The sequence below is a fragment of the Sebastes fasciatus genome, chromosome 11 (assembly GCF_043250625.1).
Source record: "Sebastes fasciatus isolate fSebFas1 chromosome 11, fSebFas1.pri, whole genome shotgun sequence".
Taxonomy (NCBI): domain Eukaryota; kingdom Metazoa; phylum Chordata; class Actinopteri; order Perciformes; family Sebastidae; genus Sebastes; species Sebastes fasciatus.
This window is the reverse complement of record NC_133805.1, coordinates 30,202,792-30,227,842: the sequence shown is the minus strand read 5'-3', so window position 1 is coordinate 30,227,842 and position 25,051 is coordinate 30,202,792. Positions and strand designations below refer to the sequence as shown.

The following is a 25,051-nucleotide window of genomic DNA, read 5'->3' as shown; positions in this document are numbered from 1 at the left end:
AAGACACGCTTCAATGCTGCTTCAACACTCACAGAAACACTCGCTGTGTCGGTACCTTGCTGTGGGGGAAGACAGAGAGGCAGATGGGACACTCTTTAGCCAGCACTCTCTTGATGAACTCCCTGTCGTGGGACTCTCGCACAGCCTGCACTACGTCCTCCAGGGCGTAGGGGGCGCTGTGCTCCAGAAGCAGTGACAGTGCCAGCTCGCAGCGACCCCAGCTGGGAAGGTCGTACACCGCGAGTAACCTCCGACATATGCGCTGAAAGAGAAGACAGGAATTATCTAGAAGAATACAAGGTTGACTTCACATATCCTGCCAGCTATCCCAGCCTTTCCCAACACTTTGTTTTTCTGGGGGACCCACTTTTTAAAAATCCTCTTGACCCACTTCACAACAGGCCTTATATCTTTAAATGGTGAGAAGAGCAAATGTCTGCGTAAATGAACGTTCCTGACCATTTTTACTGCATTTGCATGCGTTATTGAAAACATATACACATGTTAAATATTTTATAAAAGAGACCAAATAAATGCATTTAGGCGGAGTTAACAGACTCATTTTTTTTTCATCTCATCAGTAAAACAAACAGAATGTACGCTGCCTTTCATATTAGATTCAATTTTATAAGTAAGCTACAATTATCAGAACAATACGAACATTCAGGCTCCCTCGTGTGGCTCAAAGTTGTACTGCAGATATAGGTGTGAAATAAAAGACTATGCAAAAAAACCGAATTGTATAAATTGCATAAATTGTGCAGAGAGTCAGGGTTTACGTTAGCCGGCATATCCTGTTTTTTTGCTGGTATCTTGTCTAGTTGACCAGCAGATTTAATTATCAACGGCCAAAATGTCTGCTGGGAAATATGCCAAATACATAATTAAATTCATTAACAGCATATTAAATAGTCTAATATTGTAAGATATGTTGCCAAGACAACTTAAACATGAACTTATATTATACAAAAGTTTATAAAAACGTCCAAGATCTAAAAAGTGTATCTTAAAAATGCGGCTTAAAACTTGATAAAAAAGTCAATTTATTTATGGCTTCTGGCAGAAAACCACAACGCTGACGCATGAGCAAAGGACACATGACGCTGTTAAAGGCAACCAAATGAAACGGACCTTTACCTTGATTCAAATTATGGATTTATCTGGTTTGAAAATTGTTGGAAACATTTGGGAAAATGTAAGCAGACAACTCCCCAAACACAGTTCTAGTTGTGTTTAGACATATTAACGCGGAGGGCAGGATGAGCAACTAAAGAGAGTTTATGAATTACCAGACTAGCAACAGAATCAAGGTGGCTGAAAGTAGTGAGCTGTGACTGGACCCGGGTCACCCAGGTACTATATATGCCCGCCTGGTCTCACCTGCTTGTCAGGGTGATGGATGTCTACAGGAGGCTCGGGCTTGTCGCTCCAGATGCGCTTGTGGAACGGCTCCAGAAGGGGTCGCTGCAGCAGGGCCAGGGCTCCCCTCACCTCACCGCTGCTCTGCCTCAGAGCCTCATGACAGCGAGCCTCATCGCTGAAGCCCAGCGCACACAGCTCCTTCACCTGAGAGGGTACAGGGTGAAGAACGAAAAAAGATACCACCTTTAGACAAAAGGAAGACCGGTGGAATATTATTGTGCATCTCTAAACATTACGGAGACATACAGTCATAGAAATAGAATAGTAGATTGGACATACCCATTCAAATCAACATAGCAAGATGGTCACAGTCAGGGACGGCTCGAGCCCTCGAGCAAAAATTATGATTTTTTTATCTTCATAAATAACTGTATTTATTATAATTTTAATAAACAATTGGTCCCTGATATTGTTGGCTTAAAAGCGTTTAGTCAGTTTCATTACAATTAACAATTTTATTAACAAATAAGAAGATAAAAAAAGTGTGAGAAAGAGAGTTACAGGGCTGAAAAGTGTATTTCTTTCTTTCTTTATTCATTTGTTACCTCAACGCAGAAAATGAGGAATGGCGCTCACCGGCATCTTTATTTACTTATTTATTTATTTTTAAACAGAGTTTATTTCTGAATTTTGTTAATACCACTCTGACAATCCACTGCACAAACATGTTTGGACTGATAGATATCCCTCCCACTCCCCACCCAGGAAAATACCCAGAGGGAATTAAACTAAAAGGAAAACAAGTGTACAAAAATAAATAAATAAATAAACACACACAAATATACAAATTAAAATAAAATAGTCACAGATAAAATTAAAAAAATTAAATTAAATAAAATAATTCAAAATAATTCAAAATACATTTATTTATTTATTTTTTAGAGGGCGACCAGTGCCCCCCAGAAGATGGAGCCTTAGGCGACCACTTATATGACCTATGCCGGAGGTGGAATGACTAAAGGAGCAGTGGAGTAGTTACGTTACGAGGCACAGAGAACCAGAGTAAATGAGCACAATTGAACAACTTAATGCTTCATCCACACACTTGTCAAAGTGCGACCACCTGATGAGTGACGACTCTGTTCGGCTCATTTTCTATAAGCAGTGTAGCACTGCGGCATGGTGGAATTAGCTAGTTAGCTATGCTATGCATGCACAGATACAGTATTTGTTACCTTGGCGAGTCTGTCTCTCAGAGCTTGCCTGGCAGCTCTCTCAGTGTCGCCCCCTGCTGTCAGCCAGGCCTGCTTGGCCTCCGCTCTGGACAACTGGACCACACCATCAGTTTCTGCCTCTTTCCCAACATCCCCAGCAGGAGCTTCACATGACCGCCTCTGTGTTGGGAGAAAAGTCAGTCAGTCACAGAAAACAGTGACAGTGAGAGGAAACATAACGTTGAAGCATACTGACTGTGCGCTCTGTTGTGCCCCAAACAGACTGAAGGGGAGATGTTGCCACCGACATCCTGATCTGGTCTAACAGCAGAGGAAGCTCCGTCTTCAACCACTTGCATGGCAGGATGCTGCTGTCCCCGGCTACCCTCATGCTGGTGTACACCTCCTCTGGACTCACTCCTTTCTTCTCTCCGTCCTGACACAGATATAAAAAGGACACTAGAATACAGACACACTACATGTGGTCTAGATCCAGCAGGGACAGGTGACGAAGGTGACTTGCTCTAATCAGTTGAATCAGCTTCAGTCCCTCGTCCTTCATCAGCCTCTGCCTCCAGGAGTCCAGGTCCTCGGGGGCGGGCTGTTTGGGTTTGATTGGCAGGGCGGGGACCCGTCTGACAGGAGAGGGAGGGCGGAGCCTCACGGGCAGGGGGGCGGGCTCTGGACGAGCCAGGTCACACATCTCACACACTGTGGCAGGGGAGTAGTTCAGATAGGTACAGAACTGACACACCCACTGGACAGAGAGACACAGAGACACAGAGAGAGAGAGAGAGAGAGAGAGAGAGACACTAAGTATTTGTAAATGTCTTTGTGATAACTGCACGCCCTGAGCTATAGTCAGTCACATATAAAGTCACCTAAATTATACAAAACGAGGTGTGTGATTGACCAAATAATCGGACGCGTTGACGCAAATTTGTTTTCACGCCACTAATTTCTTTAACGCATTAACGCAACTTGCGATTTTTAGGTTGTAGCGGCTCAGACTACAACAATAAAAGCGGTAACTTCCTTCTACCTCCACATAGTCAAATGGAGCAAATATCTCGATTCTGGTATTAAAAAATCTATTTCAAAATCATAAAAAAAAAAAAACGCGACACATAGGTATTTTGATTTTTTATCCCCACCCCTGTTGATAAGAGTATTAAATACTTGACAAATGTCCCTTTAAAGTACATTTTGAAGAGATACAAAATGTATGATTAATTTGCGATTACTCACGATTAACTATGGACGATTATGCGATTAATCGCGATTAAAAAGTGTTGAATCTCACTAAATTGTCCCATCTACTTACAGTCATGGCGGCGAAGATAACAAAAACAGGTATTTATTCATCTCGTATGGTGCCTAACTTTAGTGGATCGTAACATATCGGGTATGGAATTAATCTGCAGATGATCCGGCTCAAAATGAGACCAAACCTTTCTATGGATGTCAGTTTTTGAGCCACGACAAAGACCAAAATGTGGCCTGTCACAGACTAGGTAAGGCTTGTATCTGTCTAGCCGATTTAACAGAAACACCTTCTGCTACTGAACCAGTTGTTGATCACTGCGACCCCTACCGGACGGTTAAGAAGAGTGAGGAGTCAGCCGTCAATGGCGCTATAAAACAGTCAATAAAATAGTTTTTTCAAAGAGTGTGAATCGCCGCAACCACGAGAGGTCCTTGAACATACAGTCGTAAATGAGTACAAATAATATGAGGCTGATGGGTCCAGTAGTGGGAGAGATTAGCTGCGGACAGACAGACACACTCACAGTGTTTCTAATTCTGTCACATTCAGATCAGGGTTCAGGGTGGTTGGCAGCCCATATTTTCCAAGTGCTCTAGTGTTATTAATGTTGTGACATAATCTTTAAGGGATAGTTAATCTAAAATGGGCAAAAAAGGTGGAAAAACTGATGGAGGTCTGCAGATCTTTGTCCTTCAAGGACCCCTTGAGGGAGCTGCTCAGCAGAAAAGCTTTAGTCAAGGGGTCGATGTGTTTATCCTGCAGCAGACACGAACACAGATCAGGTGAAGTGAGGATTCCTTTTCTGAGATGTTGCTGCAGAGAATAGAATCACTGTGTGTCTCGCTCTAACTAACTCTGAAGGCTGTGTGTGTAAGAAATTGATTTAAAAGGACTTGTTCTCGGAAAGGAAGCTTTTCCGATTACCATGATATTGTGTTTCAGTTTCCTTTGAATGAGCAGGTTTTATTAGTGTATTATCTCTAATATCTGTCTGACACACGGAGAAAAGATAGTTCAGATCTGCTGTGATGTTAAAGCCCATGAAAAAAACACATGAATATTTAATAAAATTAAATATTCATGTGTAAATAAGCAAGAAGCAACCCTTACAGTAAAAAGAAGGCTTCGGTATTATTACCTCCGCCAAGGCTTCGGTATTATTACCTCCGCCAAGGCCGAAGGCCTAGGAAGGAGGTTATGTTTTCAACGGTGTTGGTTTGTTGGTTTGTCCGTTTGGAGGATTACTCCAAAAGTCTGCGATGGAAATTTTTAGAGGGGTGGGGTGTGGTACAAGGAACAATCCATTCGATTTTGGTGGCAATCCGGATCATGATCCGGCTTCAGTTTTTTTTTTTAATAACTCCGCTCAGCCTGTGCATTAACACCACAGGCTTTTTTCTGTCCAGTTTGAATGAAGTGTTTTACGATGCTCCGCTACGTACAGCTGATCTCAACATAAACAAAAACGTGTGTACTAAATTACATGGCAATCTGTCCAATAATTGATGAGACAGTCTGAACCATTAATGTAAACCTCATGGTAATGATACAGAAAAATCCATACTGCTGGCATGGCTAAAACCAAGCTTTATAAGCAACACACACACAAACAGTTAACTGACTTGGCTGTCAGGGTCACCGGGCATGCCCAGTACTGGTGCTGGTGGTCTTGGGGGGGTGATGGGTGGGTGTGACGGGGTCACCGGAGGTCGTGTGGCCAAACGAGGTCTATCGCACACTTCACACAGAATACTGCTGGCTGCATTCACCATGGTACAGCTCTTACACTGCCACTCTGAGAAGAACACATTCACATACACACACACACACACACACAAATGTCAGTTCATTGGATTCACATTACTGTCAGTAACAATCATGTCCTCAACTTTGTGTAAATATACCATTTCAAAAGTATCAAAGCTGTGGTGGCTGTTTCTTGCTTTCCTAAGAAGTAAATAAGCTTTGGCCATTGTCAGGTGACAGTGAAAGGGTTAACGCAATTATTATGCAGTGTAGTACCACCAAAATCACTTCACACATCAATGGTCTCTTCCTGATTATACTTATTAAACTAATTAACACATTTTTAAGGCACTACACACTACACGGGGAGGGGGTGTGGCTCAGAGGGTAGAGCAGGTCGTCCACCAATCGGAAGGTCGGTGGTTCGATCCCCGGCTGCTCCGGGTCACATGTTGATGTGTCCTTGAGCAAGACACTTAACCCCAACTTGCTACCGAAGGCATAGCCATCGGTGTGTGAATGAGTATTTCGATTAGATCCTGATGGGCAAAGTTGGCACCTTAGCAGCCTCTGACATCAGTGTGTGAATGGGTGAATGCTGACATGTAGTGTAAAGAGCTTTGAGTGGTCGGAAGAATAGAAAAGCGCTATATAAGTCCAAGTCCATTTACTTTTAAGGGAAGTTATTGAATATTTTTCCCATTAAAAATTCACTAAAATTATGCAAAAGCAATTTTTTTCCAAACTAAGTGTTGTAGTACAACTATGAGGAGCTCATTGGTGTGTGAAGTAATTCTGATGGTACTACACTGTATAATACTGAAGTTATTGAATATTTTTCTCTTTTCGGCGTTGCACTTTGTAGACGGTCCCTGACTACTCGTCTCACAGCCGGCTGCACATAGAGACCAATGTTATGTGTCCAGCTCGGAGGACAGTTCATTGTGATTAAAATGAAGTTTGTAGCTCGTCGTCTACCTTACTACAGTTAGAAAGAGCCGTTGTTTGTGTTTTAACAACGTTTCTGTTATGAGTTATTGATCCAGGAAGTTTGAATCTGTCAATATCTTTCCAACTTTACCGAAGTACATCATCTAGGGGGGCTCCGTACATCAGCAATGCGTGGACTGTCAGGAATGATTGGAAGAAGTGCACTATGAAGTAACTCGTTCCCTCGAGTTACTAATTCGAGGGCACGAGTTACTACCTCGAGGAAACGAGTTACTAACTCGATGGAACGAGTTACTACCTCGAGGAAACGAGTTACTACCTCGAGGAAACGAGTTACTAACTCGATGGAACGAGTTACTACCTCGAGGAAACGAGTTACTAACTCGAGGAAACGAGTTACTAACTCCATGGAACGAGTTACTAACTCCATGGAACGAGTTACTACCTCGAGGAAACGAGTTACTAACTCCATGGAACGAGTTACTAACTCCATGGAACGAGTTACTACCTCGAGGAAACGAGTTACTAACTCGATGGAACGAGTTACTACCTCGAGGAAACGAGTTACTAACTCGAGGAAACGAGTTACTAACTCCATGGAACGAGTTACTAACTCCATGGAACGAGTTACTACCTCGAGGAAACGAGTTACTAACTCGATGGAACGAGTTACTAACTCCATGGAACGAGTTACTACCTCGAGGAAACGAGTTACTAACTCCATGGAACGAGTTACTAACTCCATGGAACGAGTTACTACCTCGAGGAAACGAGTTACTAACTCGATGGAACGAGTTACTACCTCGAGGAAACGAGTTACTAACTCGAGGAAACGAGTTACTAACTCCATGGAACGAGTTACTAACTCCATGGAACGAGTTACTACCTCGAGGAAACGAGTTACTAACTCGATGGAACGAGTTACTAACTCCATGGAACGAGTTACTACCTCGAGGAAACGAGTTACTAACTCGATGGAACGACTTCATAAAACTTTTCTCCTAGGGGTATAGTGGGGCTCCGTACAAGTCAACAAGCCTAACAATTTTCTCAATTGTGAAAGCAGGAGTAGTAAATGAAGGGTGGAAGCCAAAAATGTATTTGCTTTTATCTCAGTGTCTATGTGACGGAAGAAAGCTAGGCAGTAGTAGAATAAAGGAGGTGGGATTGGAAACTGGACTGGTTGGGATACTGGAGCTGTGGGATGCACCAAGAGACAACACAGACCAGTGACGGTGGCAGGCGGAGAATCATCTGCTTTGGAGCTGATCAGTTCCAAACGAGGACGCTCGCACTCCTCACACAGCACGTCCTGGACCGAGTTGACCTTAGTGCACTGGAGGCAACGCCAGGAAGAACTGAAACAGGGGAAGAGGGACTTTTATACTGTTGTATCAATTTGTATGGACCGAATATACATCCACACATATTGATTTTGTTCACACACACTTATCATAGTTGTACTATGTCTAACACTTTGACTTCCACTACGGCTACATCCACACTAATACGTTTTAAAACGGCTAACTTTTGTTTTGTTTATGCCTAGCGTCCACACTGCTCTGGCGTTTTTGAGCCCCTAAAACGGAGACGTTTGAAAACGCTGCTGACCCCGTTTTAGTTTTAAAACTCCCCGGGTTGCGTTTTAGTCTGGACGGACAGAAACGGAGACCATTGAAAATGATGATACAGACGCCCACGTTCGCTCCTTGATTGGGTCTTATTAGTCATGACGTGTCCTTCCCTGATTCGTCATCCCGTGAACCTTTTCCGGAAGAAAACAAACGACATCAGCCTCGACCACCAGCGGTTAATTCCAACATGGATAACGAGTTACAAGCGTTGTCTCTGCTAGCAGCTGTTGTGCAGTTCATTTCTGTATTTCATAAAGCTACTACTGCCTACATGAGCAGGAGGGAAGCTATTATCTGAGCACTTTGCATCAATTCCCGGGTCCAGCGCTACTTCCTGTTTATACCGGCACGCGCATGCCCAGTGTACATAAATGGTCATGTGATGTGTGTCTTTAGGCCCTTAAACGCTCATCTGGACGGAGATTGTGTTTTAAAACCGTATTAGTGTGGATGCAGTCTACTGTACGTCTAAACTGTCACTAGAGTTTGCTCGATCATATTCCTGACTGTTTCCATTCACATATTTTTCTGCGCATTTTGAAGTATCATATTAAAAAAGCTGCGTGGAAACAGCAAAATTTAAAAAATCTTCCTCAACTGAGCAAAAAAATGTTACGCTCGCTTGAGGTGGTTTTTGCCTTTGTCGACAAAGAGGTGATGCGCTAAACGGATTTATGGAAACGCTTTGCCGAAACAATTCTGACGTAGCGAACATTTAACTCCCATAATGCGTGAATGCTTGTCTTCGTCCCCAGACGGCATAAAACCACAGACTGTATATAAGAAATGGACGATGTTACTGTGACCTCACCCACTGGTTTTTGGACTGACGTTTTGAAGCCTCGAATTCTGCATTTTGACCGTCGACATCTTGTTTTTTTTGCAGCCAGAAGAGACACGAGCCTCTGAGCACAACTGAACGCTGAATAAGACGTTTTCAGGCAACCAAAAAGGTTATGATTAACTGTCGTGAACTGAAAACACACTGTGAAAGGGTTAAAGTTCTAAACTCCCAGACGCCACGCCCTACAGCATCCCCTGCTTTATGATCTATTTGACTCTAAATGGGACCATAATTTACTAAATGAACATCACGCTGTATTGGAGAAGACTTGAAAATAGTGATTGAGACCATAAACTCATGTTTACAATGTTTACTGAGGTAATAAATCAAGTGAGAAGTAGGCTAATTTTCTCATAGACTTCTATACAATCAGGCTTCTTTTTGCAACCAGAGGAGTCGCCCCCTGCTGGCTGTTAGAAATAATGCAAGTTTAAGGCACTTCAGCATTGGCTTCACTTTTCAGACCATGAGGTTGCTGACTTCATGAGACATGGTCAATACTAGCTGACATGAAAGAACAATTAAAACTTGCCCTGTTGTACGTGGGTTCTGGTTCACAACCTCTTCTTCTTCTTCTACTCTGTTTACTGTCAGATTACAGACATGTGTAGCCTATATTGCCATCTTCTGACCAAACTACACCGTAGCCGAGTTTATTCCAAACTCCAGTTGATGGAAACACGCCTAATTAGCATTTCTTTTTTCGCAACATTTCAAAAGTTGGCTTAAAATTCGCTAGACAATTGAATGGAAACAGCTTTCGCCTGTAACCTACAGAATTCGATTGGTTGAGCTCTTGCTTAGAGCGATAAAAACCCTGAAAAGAAGCAGGGTGTTACCATTTTCTGTTGCCTTACCTGTGACTGTTCCTGTTTTGGAATGATGAAAATGATGATGACGACGACGACGATGATGAGACAGCTGTTCGACGGTGGTTGGACCTCTCAGGGTAGGAATGGTACAGTCTGTCACATTCGCAGCAGAGCCCCTGGAGGCAGGTGAGGCAGTGGGCAGAGATACGGAATATTCCACAGATAGTGCAGTTCTCTGAAACACAGATAACAATTTACTGTGACAAACACTGTCACATTACTTTTTACTAGAATCTGTGACAATTCACAGATTATATTATCACAAAATCAAGATATATAATATCTATATATTTATACTATAGTATACAGTATACAGTGCACAAATACAAAGTACCATTCCAGTGTCCCAAAACAGTATGTCTACAGTATGTCTCAGTGTATCAGTAACTAAAAAAGTGCATTTGTTTGAGTAACCATAATCCTGCTATTTGCCAGAGCGTAAACAAGAGTAGAGTAAAATTAGTTTGTCAACTATTAAATTAATCAACAACTATTTTGATAATCGATTAATCGGTTTGAGTAATTGTTTAATTTTCGGATTCTGGTTTCTTTCCTCCTCTATGACAGTAAATTGATTATCTTTGAGTTGTGGACAAAACAAGACATTTGAGGACGTCATCTTGGGCTTTGGGAAACAATGATCGACATTTTTCACCATTTTCTGACATTTTATAGACCAAACAACTAATCGATTAATCGAGAAGTCAGAGTCAGAGGTCAAGGGACAGTCCATGTCCACGACATATACTGTATGTCGTGGACATGGACTTATATATAATAACCCTACAAATTAATACACTAACCAAGTAGTCAACGCAGTAAAATAATGCTTTCTGTCCTCACCTGGGTGTTTGTTCGAGGAGGTGGAAAAGACCTGAATGGACCTGAGACTTTGGTGTTTGGTGGACAGGGACTGGCCACGAATGCCCTCCCTGGAGGAGCGATGGTGGAGGGGGAACGCCAGAGACTTGGTCTGACCGTCTGAATGGCATGAAGAGGAGGAGAAGTGGCAGACCACAGCGTCGGTGTTGAGACCCACATCCTGAGAGGAGAGAAGCGAGGGTAAATCTGACTTGAAGAATTGGCACTATACAGGTCATCATAGATTTTAAATATCCATATTGTATCCCTTCGCCAACAAGTCAAGTTGCAGTGTACATTCATGTCTCTCCAGAATGTCACCATTTCATCATTTTATCCTGTGAAGACATGTGTGTGTGAACTTGTCATAAATAGCGTATGAATTCTTGAGTTATGGCCAAAAATGTGTTTTGTGAGGTCACAGTGACCTTTGACCACCAAAATCTAATCAGTTCATCCTTTAGTCCAAGTGGATGTTTGTGCCAGATGTAATGAAATTCCCTCCAGGCGTTCTTGAGATATTTATTTCAAAAAAATGGAACATGGACATAAGGTCACAGTCTCAGCATTATACTATTGAACTATTCATTGATGGATTCATATTTCATTTGTAAATTCTTTTTATAATTCTTCTTTTTATTGCCCATTAAAATGTCAAATAATGAATTATGTTACATTAATTAATGTATTAATGCCTATTGTATTTTATATACATTCATTCAAAATCCTTAAAAAAATAAATGAATGTTAAAATAATCGCATTTAAAAAATTAAAAAATGTTCTAAGGAAACGTGGAAACCCTAAAATCTCTTTATTGCATATGCGGCCTGTTATTAAGTTTCATAAGAATCAGAATGGTATTCCGTTCGCTCAAAACATTCCTGGGATGAACCGGGGTGTGTTCTTTAATTAAAAATGTAACGCGTAGCATGGAAGAGATGAAAGGTATGATGGTAGTATGATGGACTTTACCTTGTGTCTCAGTGTAGGAATGATTCTCTCATAGAACTCCGGGTGGGGATGAGCCTCCTGGGATCAAACCAAATAAATTCAATAAATGCATTTTTATTTCAAGTCTAGCAAAAGGTGCAATGCACTACGGATACACATATAGGGTTATGATAGAGCTGGAACGAATAAAGCAGCTTATGACTACATAATCACAATAATCACCTGATAAATCATTTATAAAATATAAAGTTCTTACAGCTTCTTTGGCTCTATAGAAACAGTTTGAAACAGTAAGAACGGTCCTGGAGCAAACACAAACAGTTATTCAGAGTGCTCATGCCACTGCTGCCAACAGAAGACGCAGTGGAATCATTGTTCCCGAGAAAATCAGTGAAGTGTGAGTAGCTAATAGGAATGCAGAAATTGCAAAAACGCACCTTAATAAGCATTTCTAGCTCCATCCTCAGACTCATCACTTCTAGTGTTACTGCAGCAACTCGGCCCACATCGGGATCCGTGACATCATCGGGGAAGCTGAGCCCGTCTGGCTGCTGATTGGAGTAACCATAGAGACAGAGCACTGCTCGTCCTCCCTGGGAGTGGAGAGAGCAAACAGGATGTAATGTGAACTCAACTCTTTTCGTTTACTTTCCATAAAAAGTTGAGTGTGAAGTTAGAGGATCTTCATGTAGAAGTTCTGTCAGTCAGCACGGGAAATCATTCCTTTAGATCGAGAGTAAAAGGGAGATTGAGAGGATAGAGAGGAACTTGTAGCCGTTTTGGGCCAGGATAAAGATCAGGGGTCTCATTTATAAAACAGTGCGTAGGATCCACACTAAAAATGTACGTGCGCACAAAAGCCGAAAATGGCGTGTGGCAAAAAAAAATCAGACTTATAAAACTGTGCGTACGCAGTGCCGGTATATCCACCAGCACCATTCAGCATGTTACCAGTGTCACTGCAGTGTTTATATCTTTACAGCAATCGGATTTATCGATTCACAACTTGCCAAAATGATCAAGACAATCAATAAAATCCACCACGCTGGATATCATTAGAGAAAAGAAGTTTAACAGGTGAACACAATTTATTTATTTAAGTTAAGTTATTAAGTTTTTATAGTGAACTTGTCCTGCATTATGATTAGGACTGATAATGATAATGAGGATATGGAGAGTAATGATTGTGTGAGAGCTGTCACTGGTTTTATTTCCCCACTTTGTTTATTTACACAATCCATACTGGTGGAGATGTGCCGGGTGGAGGTGACTGCAGGAAGCAGAGTGTGTGTGGCGCACCGCGGTGGCGCACTGGAGACAGGCTGATAGTTGCATATAGCTGTTTAATTTTGTCTATATGTATACTGTATCTGTCCCTTTCTAATAAACCGTAAATAAATTAATAAGTCACGTCATCACTGCAGCGATTTTACACAACAACTTTATGAAAACGAATATGGTACTATCTGCACACTATTAGAAGATATTATTAAAACTATTGGCGCTCTGTTTTGCCATTCTTTAATGTTATTTGATATATTCTTGGATTTCTACAACCGATGATGAGGATTTCAACAGCTGCTCCACAGCTGACTGCGACTGTCAGTAGTCCGGCCCGATCTCCTCTGAGCTCCGGAGGTGGAGGACGTGATGGTGACACAGCGCTGATATTCAGCAGAATTTCATTTGAGTTGGCTGATATATTTTATATTTGTAAGCTGCTTATGGAATAGTTATGGCTCACTAGCACAAATAACACTGCTGTTTTAAATGTTTATGATAAAGTAGATATAAGTATGAAGTGAAGTTAAATGTGTGAGAGGCATCATTATACGTATAATGACATTTAATGTCTACAGTCCGGCATCAATTCACCACCTCACCGTCTGCGTCTCCAGTTTCCTCTGCCTCGGTGTCTCCATAATGTGCGTACGCACGGGTCAAAGTTTCCGTACCGGTGCGCACATTCTCCCGTCAAGTTTGTTTTTATAGATCACAACTGTTGCGTGGGAAGTGGCGTACGCACATTTCAGGCCCCGTTTTGTGCGTACGCAACGGTTCTAAATGAGACCCTAGGACAGGATCAGAATAAGAAGGGGACAGGTTCAGGACAGGCTTGGAACAGGTTTCAGCGCAGTTTTGCGAGAGGATTGGGACAGGTCTGGGACAAGATCAGGACACGTTCAGGGCAAGTTCAAGTAAAGCTGGGCTATGAACAATCTCGAAAATTTTGAGGATAAAATCTTCCATGATAACGATGATACATTTATGAGATTTATTTTTAGATAGTTATTTTTGAATCAGTTTTCATTTACTTTACAAAAACACTAGTAGCCTTGGCTTGACTCGGTTTGACTCGGTTTGGCAGGTATTTCCATCTCCATATCAACAGGCCTACCTGCTTAAGGGTGTGTGTGTGTGTGTAACCACGGCTGTGACTAGTGGTCAAAGGAGCGGCTACAAATCAGTGGATAAAAAGCTTTTATTATAAAGCAGCAAAGTCCGTGTTGGGATATCATCGGCAAAAACTTAACACAACTCGACAACATAAAATAAGCAAATATCGGGAAGTACATACAGGGTTGTTTGGAGCATCACAATCGACGCAAAACGACTTATTTCACAACCAGAATTTGATCATTTCAGTCCGATAACATTTGGAAAGTCTAGAAGAGCCGCACGATTTTATTTATTTATTTTATCCCCATTCAAGGTAGCATAGGGCTAACAGGAAGTTAGCCAGCTCGGCCAGCGGAAGTCTTCAAAAGTAGCACGCAGTAGGTAAACCAGAATTGTCCCTCAATGACCCAACCGACCTGTTCTGATAATAAATTATTATATATTATAAACCATATTTAACCTTCTGCTTTCTTTAGGGTTCTGTCCTATAAGGAGAATACTCTTAAAACTGTAAATTGACCGATCCTAAGTCCCGCTCCCCTTAGTTACTGTTGCTAGGTCGGACAAATTTGACAGAAAGAAACACACCGATGCTGACTGTGTGTATTAGAGCGGCTCCTCTTCCAGCCTTTCTGTGTCCCCGCAGGGAGCCGACACCGACACCACGCTGCTGGAGGCCCAGGCCATATCGCTGGGCCCGCTGGAGGGAAGGGAGGCACGGGAGAACCAGAACCAGGACTGTCAGACCCTGCTGTTGAAATATTTTCACTTTGATTCTGTGTGTTCTCTTTGGTCCAGATGTCAAGCAAACATCAGTCGGTCCTCTCCCACTCACGTTAACCTGTCGTTTACCTGTGTCCATCTCAACAAATGCCCACGCAGGCAGCCTGTGTTTTGTTTCTCTTGGAAAGGTCCGAGACCGCCTCTCTCACAAGCGGTCTCTGACCGGTTGTTTTGGTCCGCACCAGAGTACGATTACTGTTGGCTTGTGAGAGCGCCCTAAGTATAACAGGAAAGGGGAAAGTTGACAGAGATGCTGCCGGGTTCCGAGGTTGCCCAAATGTTATTGTAGCATAGAGTGAAAAGGGGCGGCACTTAGGAACGGCATTATTGTTATTATTCTTATCACATATATATCGTGATAAATATCGACATTGACCAATACAAAAAAAACTATCGTGATAACATTTTTGGCCACATCGTCCAGCCCTAGGTTCAGGGAAGGACCAGGACAGGTCCAAGATAACATTCAGGGCTGCACACCATCTGAACAATGACTGCTCTGTGCCAAATGGAGGAGTCAGAGAGAATAATGAACATTCTCACATTCCTGCCAACTATCATTGACTATACTGTCAGTCGGTCAATATTTTAGACTTATGAATACAGGCATTAGGAGACTGACTAAACATGCCATCAGTGGGTCATGAAGGCCTGTACGTAAAGATCTACTCAGTCGTCTGTTTTGTATTACTTCCTTTTAAGTTCTTTCAATACCTAGCAGATTTTTATTGAGCACTTGTAATACTCTACTATACTCTATAATGTGTTTTTTGTTACCTGAATAGCATCAACGGTGGCCCTGAACACAGGGTTGTTGTGTTTCACGGTCCTCCAGTACTTTGGCCTGTTGGGATTGGTCAAATTACAGCCGTACTTTTCGAGGATGTTCAGTGCTGTAGACAAGCGCTGGAGAGATGCGAGGGTCTGAAGAAGAAACACAGAGAACAGGACATTTGGCCTAAATAGTTATAGTAGTTAAATAGTTTCAAGGTTAAAGTTCAATCTGAAATAGAGACATGTAATTCATCTCAAATCCACCCACACCTACAGGTGTTTTGGCTCTGTAGAGCTGTTTACTCCAACTGAGTTGGGATTTTGTATTGGTCTGAATAGAGAACAGATGTAACACAACAAATTTAAAATGAAAACGTTCCTAATTTCTTCTGTCTATTCTTCCTCAATCTACTCAACTAATTATTGGAAAGAAAGCAAATAAAGGCATTTCCCAGAATGTCAAACTATTCCTTTAGCTGTGGTAATACTAGGGCTGTCAATCGATGAAAATATTTAATTGCGTTTAATCGCATGATTGTCCATAGTTAATCGTGATGAATCGCACATTTTTTATCTGTCCAAAATGTACCTTAAAGGGAGATTTGTCAAATATTGAATACTCTTATCTACATTAACAACACAAAAAAAAGACAAATATTGTCCAGAAACCCTCACAGGTACTGCATTTAGCATATCAATATGCTCAAATCATAACATGGCAAACTGCAGCCCAGCAGGCAACAACAGCTGTCAGTGTGTCAGTGTGCTGACTTGACTATGACTTGCCCCAAACTGCAATGGGTTCTGGGTACCCATAGAACCCATTTTCATTCACATATCTGGAGGTCAAAGGTCAAGGGACCCCTCCAAAATGGCCATAACAGTTTTTCCTCATCAAAATTTAGCGTAAGTTTGGAGCACTATTTAACCTCCTTGACTACCTGTAAAATGAGCCCGCTACCACTTAAAAATCGCAAGTTGCGTTAATGCGTTATTATCGCGTTAACTTTGACAGCCCTTGATATTACGTTTAAATTATGTTGGTATACCGGTTTCTTATTTTTATAAAACATCACGAGGGTCATCTTTTATCAGGACCAGTTCATCTTAAAACCATGAAAAACAACAACCTATTGAGACGTCTCTGTAATACAAAACCATCAGTTATGTTGCTCTATCCTGGTGTCGGCGTAGGACGTTGAACGTGGCGTTGAACGTGGCGTTGCACCGGCAAACTACTTTTCTTTGCCCTTATTCTTACTTGCAATTTTTAGGTGGTAGCGGGCTCATTTTAAAAGGTAGTCAAGGAGGTTAAACAACGCTCCAAACTTGCGCTAAATTTTGGCGAGGAAAAACTGTCATTGTCATTTTTAAAGGGGTCCCTTGACCTCTGACCTCAAGATATGTGAATGTAAATGGGTTCTATGGGTACCCACGAGTCTCCCCTTTACAGACATGCCCACTTTATGATAATCACATGCAGTTTGGGGCAAGTCATAGTCAAGTCAGCACACTGACACACTGACAGCTGTTGTTGCCTGTTGGGCTGCAGTTTGCCATGTTGAGCATATTTTTAATGCTAAATGCAGTACCTGTGAGGGTTTCTGGACAATATCTGTCATTGTTTTGTGTTAATTGATTTTCAGTAATAAATATATATATATATTTGCGTAGAGTAGCATATTTGTCCACTCCCATGTTGATAAGAGTTTTAAATACTTGACAAATCTCCCTTTGAGGTACAAATAAAGTATAAAGCGATTAACAGAATCAAGGTGTTGATATTATGAGGTGCTGAGGGCCACCCTTATAGCACTATGCTGATGCAAATGTTAATGTTTTGGAAACTTTTCCCTGATCAGGCTCTGAATGATCCGCTTGAACTCCATGCTCTCTGGAGTCGGAGCATCATAGGACAGCTCCAAACCAGAGCTGGAGCTCGTACGGAACACAATCAAGATCATGGGGAGGAGGACTGAGCTTATTTAGTCCGGACCGGCTGTTGGCTCTCTGATTTTACTTTCAGCAATGTATTATCTGCAGAGAGTTGCTCGTATTTGACTTCCAGCTGTTCCAGTGTCCGCGGCTTCAGTTTTCCAAATGTGGTCACAGATTTCTCACCTCATCCGTACCAGAAACCATACAAACATTTTTAGTGGACTGCAAGGCTGCAAGTTGAAACTGACTGTACTAGATCATTTACAGTGAAGGCACATTTTAGTTGAATGGTCTCACTTTTCCAAGCCTCCTTCATAAAACATCCAGAGCTTGCTGCAGAGCTGTAAACAGAGTAACAGAACTGTTCTCACAACAGTAGTAAAACCAAGCGATGCTGCTGTCAGTGACGGTAGTTAAAGTATAACGAAGCCAACATGTAATTTTATTTTATTGTTTACCGAGACAACGCACATTGATCAGCATCGCCGTTGTTAGCCTAATGATCTACAATCCTTCTCCGTGTGGATGGATGTTAAATTGGATGTATTTCCAGGTGGGGATATTGTATGTGCACTTGTTCTCTCTCACCTCCTTCCTGTTGCTGCCAAAGCTGTTCTCTATGACCATGGTCTCTGCGGTGATGTGGCAGTATTTGGAGCAGGGCGGTAAGGGCAGATTAGCCATAGACATCACCCCGATCCGCACCTCCACCACCCGGCCACCAGAGTACAGACACACTTCAGCCCGACTCCGCACCTCCTGCAGCTGCTCCGACAGGGATGGCATTCTACGCACGCGCACGCGCGCACGTGTACGCACGCACGTACCCACGCGCACACACACACACACACACACACACACACACACACACACACACACACACACACACAGTGTCAGTGACTGAAATTCACAAGTAATTATTTGATATAAAAACCATACGGATGCATCTACAATAAGTCACACACATTTAATAAAGATTCTGATATCACGCCGACTCGTCTTCCTTAACAGCCTCGTTGTGTTTACTCGCGCTCATGTGACCGTGGTGTAGTTTGTTTATAGCCTAATGTTAGCTTTTTACTTCTGGCGATTGCGTTCACACTTCAAAAATCATAAAGTGGTGTTCATTTGTGGAGATTATTTTACGGAACAAAACGTGTAAGTATCATAAACGTGTGTTTGCCACAGAGCTTTTTTTTTGTTGCAATAATCCAAAATCCGATGGAACAATCCCATTGGCTTTTTGTCGAGGGAACCAAGGGAGATTCTGACTAACTTCCTGGTGGGATTTAATGCCACTAATTTCTTTAACACATTAACGCAAATTGCGATTTTTAGCTAGAGTTAAGATCCTGGCATCATATAAAACTAGAAAAACCTAATGAATCCATTGTTACCAACCTATAGCTTGTCGCAAAGGAGGTTAAATAACGCTCCAAACGTACGCTAAATGTTGGCGAGGAAAAACTGTCATGGCCATTTTCAAAGGGGTCCCTTGACCTCTGACCTCAAGATATGTGATTGAAAATGGGTTCTATGGGTACCCACGAGTCTCCCCTTTACAGACATGCCCACCATGTTATGATTTGGGCATATTTTTTACGATAAATGCAGTCCCTGTGAGGCTTTCTGGACAATATATGTCATTGTTTTGTGTTTTTAATTGATTTACAATAATAAATATATGTATATATATTTGCATAAAGCAGCATATTTGTCCCCTCCCATGTTGATAAGAATATTAAATACTTGATAAATCTCCCTTTAAAAAGGGACTGTTTGTAACTTCTTACACGTATAAATCACGTTTTCCGTGTCTTGTGAAGTGACGGGGCTCAACAGCGAGTTACATTATCGTCTCTGACCGGGTGCCGGTGTCTCCCCTGTTCCCTCAGGCTGCGATCGGGAGGCTGAGGCAGGAAAAGCCAACACTAGGATCAGCAGTGATTCATGGAGAGACCTTCGTCTGGTCAGCTAACATTACTGCCAAGCAGCTGAAATATAGAGTGATATTGTGGTTTTAGCTGACGTGTGTCGCCTCACTGTTTTGACCGATGCTCGTTCATGTCTATTTAGAGCGACGCTGACTTTCGTTGACTTAACGGCCACAACGTGTCGCTGTTAACAAGCATTTCTGATTCTTACAAACAGTTCCTTTAAATACTTGACAAATCTCCCTTTAAGGTTTATTTTGAACAGATAAAAATGCAATTAATTTGCGATTTCTAAATATTTTAATCGATATCAGTATATAATGTATAGATTCAGGGACCACCTGAGCCATGTGCATTAATAATAATAATAATAATAATTTGTTTTCTTTAATGCAATCCTTTAAGATGATTGTAGCTCAGTCAGATGTACAGGATGCTGGACTTGTTTCAGAAGTCCTGCTGCTATAGGTGGATGTCATTGTCACATGATCAGCAGGTTAAACCAGCAGTGAGACGGTAGAAAGAGTTCCTGATGTGAAGATGTATCCTGCAGTAGCTGGAGAGACATCCAGACATGCAGACATGGAGCGTTATTAGCTACCAAATGTAGAGCCTCAACACCGACACGTCGTTCCACCTGAACGTTACAGCTACAGCTCGGTGGATATATCGGTGTTGTGTGACGGTGGTCGGTAGGTAGGCTACATGCTGCTGCTGCTGCCTACCTCTGGTCTACCGGAACACCACGGTGCAGTCCCGGTGTGCTGCTGCTGCTCTTCTTCTCCTCCACGGTTCCTCCTTCAGCACGCTGCTTTCATTCCCAGCCAGCTACGAGCTCCCGGTACATCCACCGTAATGTCAGCTGCTCAGTCAGCACGGTACCGGGGGACGTTAAACCGAGCCTACTGGGACCACGGACCGCCAGTGGGTGATGTCCGGTGTATAGTCATGGTTGTAGTCCACAGCGGGCTCTCCTCTCCTTCTCTCTCCTCCTCTCTCCTCCTCCTCTCCTCCAGCTGGAGCAAAACATGGTCGCAGCGTAGGTGACGTCACTCATTAGTTCTGAACGGACGTGTTATGTTTTATGTTTTTTTTTATTTTTAAATAATACTTTATTACAAAAGTTCAATACAATATTTGTTATTTTAATATTTTTCATTACAATTCTGCAAAATATTTTATAGTATAAAAATAATATAAAAATAAATTATACAACAAATAAACTGTATGGAATGGAAAAGATGAATAAAAACAAAACAAAATAAAAAAAAACGAAAAAACATTTGGGGGCTGCTAAAAATATAAAAATAAATGACCAACGGTCGTGTTATATGTCATTTATCAATTTCAAAAATTGGATCAAAAGAACATGACTGCACACTGTTCACCCATGTGTACACCCCCCCCCCCCCCCCTACACAATCATATTACATATGTGGTGTTCGGGTCCACTGGACCCGAGGGAAATATATGTGTGGAAATTGTAGGTGCTGTGTACCTTCACTCTGTCCTCCTCTTACCTGGGCCTGCTGTCAGTGTGTGTGTGTGTGTGTGTGTGTGTGTTGTACCTCTGCAGCCGGTGGTCTCTCAGTATTCTGTAGTTGATGAACTGAGTGATGGGGGCGTCTCAGCAGACGAGCGGAGACAGACTCCGTCCAATCGGCTTCAGAAGACTGAAAGACACAGCAGAATAAATCAAACATGTCACATAAAAAAACAGTGTATGATTTCTGCCCTAAAGGGACACCAGAGGGAAATTTAGTGGATGCTCTGCTGTGAATTCAGGACATGATCTAAACCCTGAATTTAACCCTAGTAATCCCAATCCTCACTCCAACACTGAACAGGTTTTACTCTCAGCCTTGCCCCATGAATAGTGTGTGCAGCCCACTGATCCTTAACTGTTGTAGACAGTTCAACAATGCAACTTTGTCTGAAAGTTAAATTTTGTGAACTTGTTTGGCTTTTGATGACCACCAACTGAAAGCCCTGTCTGGTGTACTTTGCTTTTTATTCACCCTACTAAAGGGGTCTGCAACCTGCGGCCCCAGAGCCACATTAGCTCCTCTCCAGTGGCTCCCTGTGGATTTTTAATAAAATTAGTGGAAATGAATAACTGTTTTTTTTGTTTACATTTTCATTTTTTTATTTATCATTGTTGTATGTCTATGGTACAACGGTACGACGGATTATTAGGGCCACATTGAGGGGGGGGGAAAAATCGGACATTTCCAGAATAAAATCATAATATTATTAAGTAGTACATTTTACGTGTTATTTACTTTTTTTCTCGTAAATTTATGCTGTGTGTTTTTCTAAAAAAGTCTTCAATAAAAGACAAATAATTGAATTTCTGCTTAGCTGTCTTATAATTTTGTGTCGGAGCTGTAAATAGAAAAGAAATACATAGAAAAGTTGTTTTACTAGTGTTTTTCACGTGGAAACCATCAGTCCTAGCATGCGAGTTGTAGTCATGAAATAGGTAGTAGATAAGGTAGTCACCATTCACATTCACTTAAAATACATTATTAATGAATACAACTAGTTATGAAGCCACAAGTAAAGTAAAATGACAAAAAGAGCAGCTATCTTAAAAAAAATAAATAAAGTATTTTACCAAAAGTTTGCTAATGCTAATAAACAAAATAATTCATGTAAATAGTAGCAGCACATACAGAACAGATATAAATGGTACAATACAGATACACACATACACAATTAAAGGGCATACATAAGAGCATAAATATATTTATATATTGATTGTGTCTATATCTGTGTGTATATGTATATACACACAGATATAGACACAATCAATCAATAGGTGGAGCTAGTTTTAACTTTGTAAGTTCTGATACAATTTATATCATTTTTTGGATGTTTTTTTAGCTTTTCTCTATATTATTGGATAATTAAATTTTGTTATTGAAATGAACCTGCGCCTGGAATAAGGACTTTGTCACCAACCGACCGCAGACGGTGAAACTTGGTGCCCACCGATCCTCTTCCCTCTCACTCAGCACCGGCTCTCCTCAAGGCTGTGTGCTGAGCCCGCTACTCTATGCACTCTACACCCATGACTGCACTCCATCCCACCCCAAAAAACACTGTCATCAAATCTGCAGACGACACCACCGTGGTCGGGCTCATCTTGAAAGGAGACGAGACGATCTACAGGGACGAGGTCCAGCGACTGACGGCATGGTGTGCAGACAGTAACCTGGCTCTCAACACAGTAAAAACAAAAGAAATCATCATGGACTTCAGAGGACACCGTGCGGACCCTGCCCCACTCCACATCCACGGAGACTGCGTGGAAAGGGTCCCGACCTTCAAGTTCTTGGGCATCCACATCAGGGAGGAGCTTTCCTGGTCCACTAACACCACAGCGACAGTGAAGAAGGCACAGCAGCGTCTACACTTCCTGAGGCTACTCAGGAAAAACAAACTGGGACAGAAGCTGCTGGTGGCCTTCTGTCGCTCTGCCATCGAGAGAATACTGGCGTATGGCATCACAGTGTGGTACGCTGGGTGCTCGGCTGCGGACAAGAGAGCTCTCCAGAGGGTCATAAAGTCAGCCCAGAAGATTGTTGGCTGCCCTCTCCCTCCCTGGAGGACATTTCCAGTTCCCGCTGCCTCAACAGAGCCAAAAACATTATCAAGGACTCCTCCCACCCAGCACAACACCTATTGAACCTGTTGCCCTCCGGCAGGCGCTACAGGTCCATCAGAGCTCACACCACCAGACTCACAAACAGTTTCTTTCCCTGGGCCATAAGAACTCTAAACTCTGTCAAACAGTAAATACCTCATACCTGTGCAATAATTATATTTTATTAGTGAAATAGCCACACTATTTATACACAGTTTTTTTTTTTTTTTAATTGCATTGATCCAGAGAAGCACTCCAAACACATGTGTATTATGTGGGGAATGAATGGATACTGTGAATGTTGTGAATGTTATGGAGGAATGAATGAGTATTGTAGTTGTCTGCTGTTTTTATTTATCTATTTTTAACTGCACTGAGCTGGAGAAGCCTCCACATTTCGTTGTACCATGTACAATGACAATAAAGCTTTCTATTCTAAAACAAACTGGCGCCTACATAGCTATTTGTACATGTGTGTGTGTGTGTGTGTGTGTGTGTGTGTGTGTGTGTGTGTGTGTGTATGTGTTTTCAGTAGTTAAAGGTGCAGAGCCAGTAGAGGGAACCAAAGCACAACATTTAAACACAAACCTTCTCAACATTTCTTCTGATAAACTATTCGGGGTCTTTATACCAATGTCTGACTTCCTGTTGAGTTTTGGCTATACCTCCAAGAGTTTTTTTTTGTGTCTCCACATGTTACATCTTTCTGCTAAATTTCATACATGTAGGTGAAACCGGAGCGAGGGGCTGAATTTTTCAAACTTTGCAACAGCCAAGCCCAAGACCCTTAAAATACTACAATTTTCACCGCTTCTGATAAGTGTGCCAAGTTTAACAATTTTTTGAGCAAGTTAAGGCACTCAAAAAGGCGATTCATTTGAGAAAAGAAAATGAAGAAACACTACAGTTTCAATAGGGCCTTCGCTGGTGCTCGGGCCCTAATAAAAATAAAATATTTATATATGAATAAAATATTTATATATATATAAATAAATAAATAAAATATTTATATATATATAAATAAATAAATAAAATATTTAGGACCAGGACCAGTGAATGGTCTCTGTGTTATAGATGCCTACAGAGCTCTATTGGACCAGGACCAGTGAATGGTCTCCCACCTTAGTGGTCAGCAGTGTGAGCTCACAGGCGAGGATGTGACTTCCTGAGCCTTTGTGAGTTTGTCTGCTGTCTACTTGGGTGCTGTGGGTTTTTCTCCAGGTGCTCCGGTTTCCTCACACTTAAAAGCTAATTGGTTTCAATAAATATAATCAATAAAAAAAAAGAATTACATTTCTGTTTAGCTGTCTTATAATTTTCTGTCAGAGCTGTAAATATGAAACAAAAGCTGAAGTTCTGCTGTTCAGAGGGTTCACATTTGATGATTGTTTGATATATTTGATTCAGTGGTAGTCCGGGGATGTTAAATAGGTTCAACTTGATCAAACCTCTTGTTTTATTGACGTGACTGGGATGTTTCTAAATGTCTTCTTTATTTTCTGGGTCTGCCAGCTGCTTTCATTGTTATTTATATTTATATAAATGTAATTTATGGTGCTGTTGGATTGCTGCTGGACCGCCCCGTTACAGGTGTGTGTGGGAGAGAAAGCCGTTTTTAACCGCAGTGAAACTGCTGTTTTTGAAGGGCTGAACGACGAAAAAGATGGACTGAAGCAGAATATTTGGTTAGATAAAACCATGTAGTAATTTTTGGAAATAACACGATCTCTCTTGACTTTTGGACTGAGGACTGAGGCGAGGACAGAGAGGGTGGAGGAGGTGGAGGGAGGCTCATGTTTCTCACATCATTGTTACACAGCTGCTGCGCTCAGGAGACATTCCATGGGGCATGCACAGGTGCGCAGAACGT

At 41.8% G+C, this 25,051-nt stretch overlaps 1 protein-coding gene across 5 annotated transcripts in view; it reads right to left on the bottom strand.

The window, feature by feature from the left end:
- The window catches only part of rnf31 (ring finger protein 31), a 42,308-nt gene extending 17,323 nt beyond the window's left edge, over positions 1–24,985 (bottom strand). Inside the window, exons 1-15 of one of the 5 annotated variants that reach the window (XM_074652232.1) lie at positions 24,303–24,985; positions 21,053–21,205; positions 18,187–18,385; positions 15,664–15,810; positions 12,141–12,296; positions 11,725–11,781; positions 10,734–10,932; positions 9,876–10,065; positions 7,768–7,898; positions 5,466–5,638; positions 3,100–3,333; positions 2,833–3,012; positions 2,598–2,756; positions 1,381–1,566; positions 56–262 (exon numbers count right to left, since the gene is read on the bottom strand). In XM_074652232.1, coding sequence (XP_074508333.1) covers positions 56–262; positions 1,381–1,566; positions 2,598–2,756; positions 2,833–3,012; positions 3,100–3,333; positions 5,466–5,638; positions 7,768–7,898; positions 9,876–10,065; positions 10,734–10,932; positions 11,725–11,781; positions 12,141–12,296; positions 15,664–15,810; positions 18,187–18,384 — 2,217 coding nt within the window. In that variant the 5' untranslated portion in view covers position 18,385; positions 21,053–21,205; positions 24,303–24,985. Of the gene's footprint in view, positions 1–55; positions 263–1,380; positions 1,567–2,597; positions 2,757–2,832; positions 3,013–3,099; positions 3,334–5,465; positions 5,639–7,767; positions 7,899–9,875; positions 10,066–10,733; positions 10,933–11,724; positions 11,782–12,140; positions 12,297–15,663; positions 15,811–18,186; positions 18,386–20,257; positions 20,514–21,052; positions 21,705–24,302 lie in introns of those variants that run through there. The other 4 variants (XM_074652231.1, XM_074652234.1, XM_074652230.1 and 1 more) reach the window with 4 other exon arrangements.
- Between the last annotated feature and the right edge of the window lie 66 nt (positions 24,986–25,051).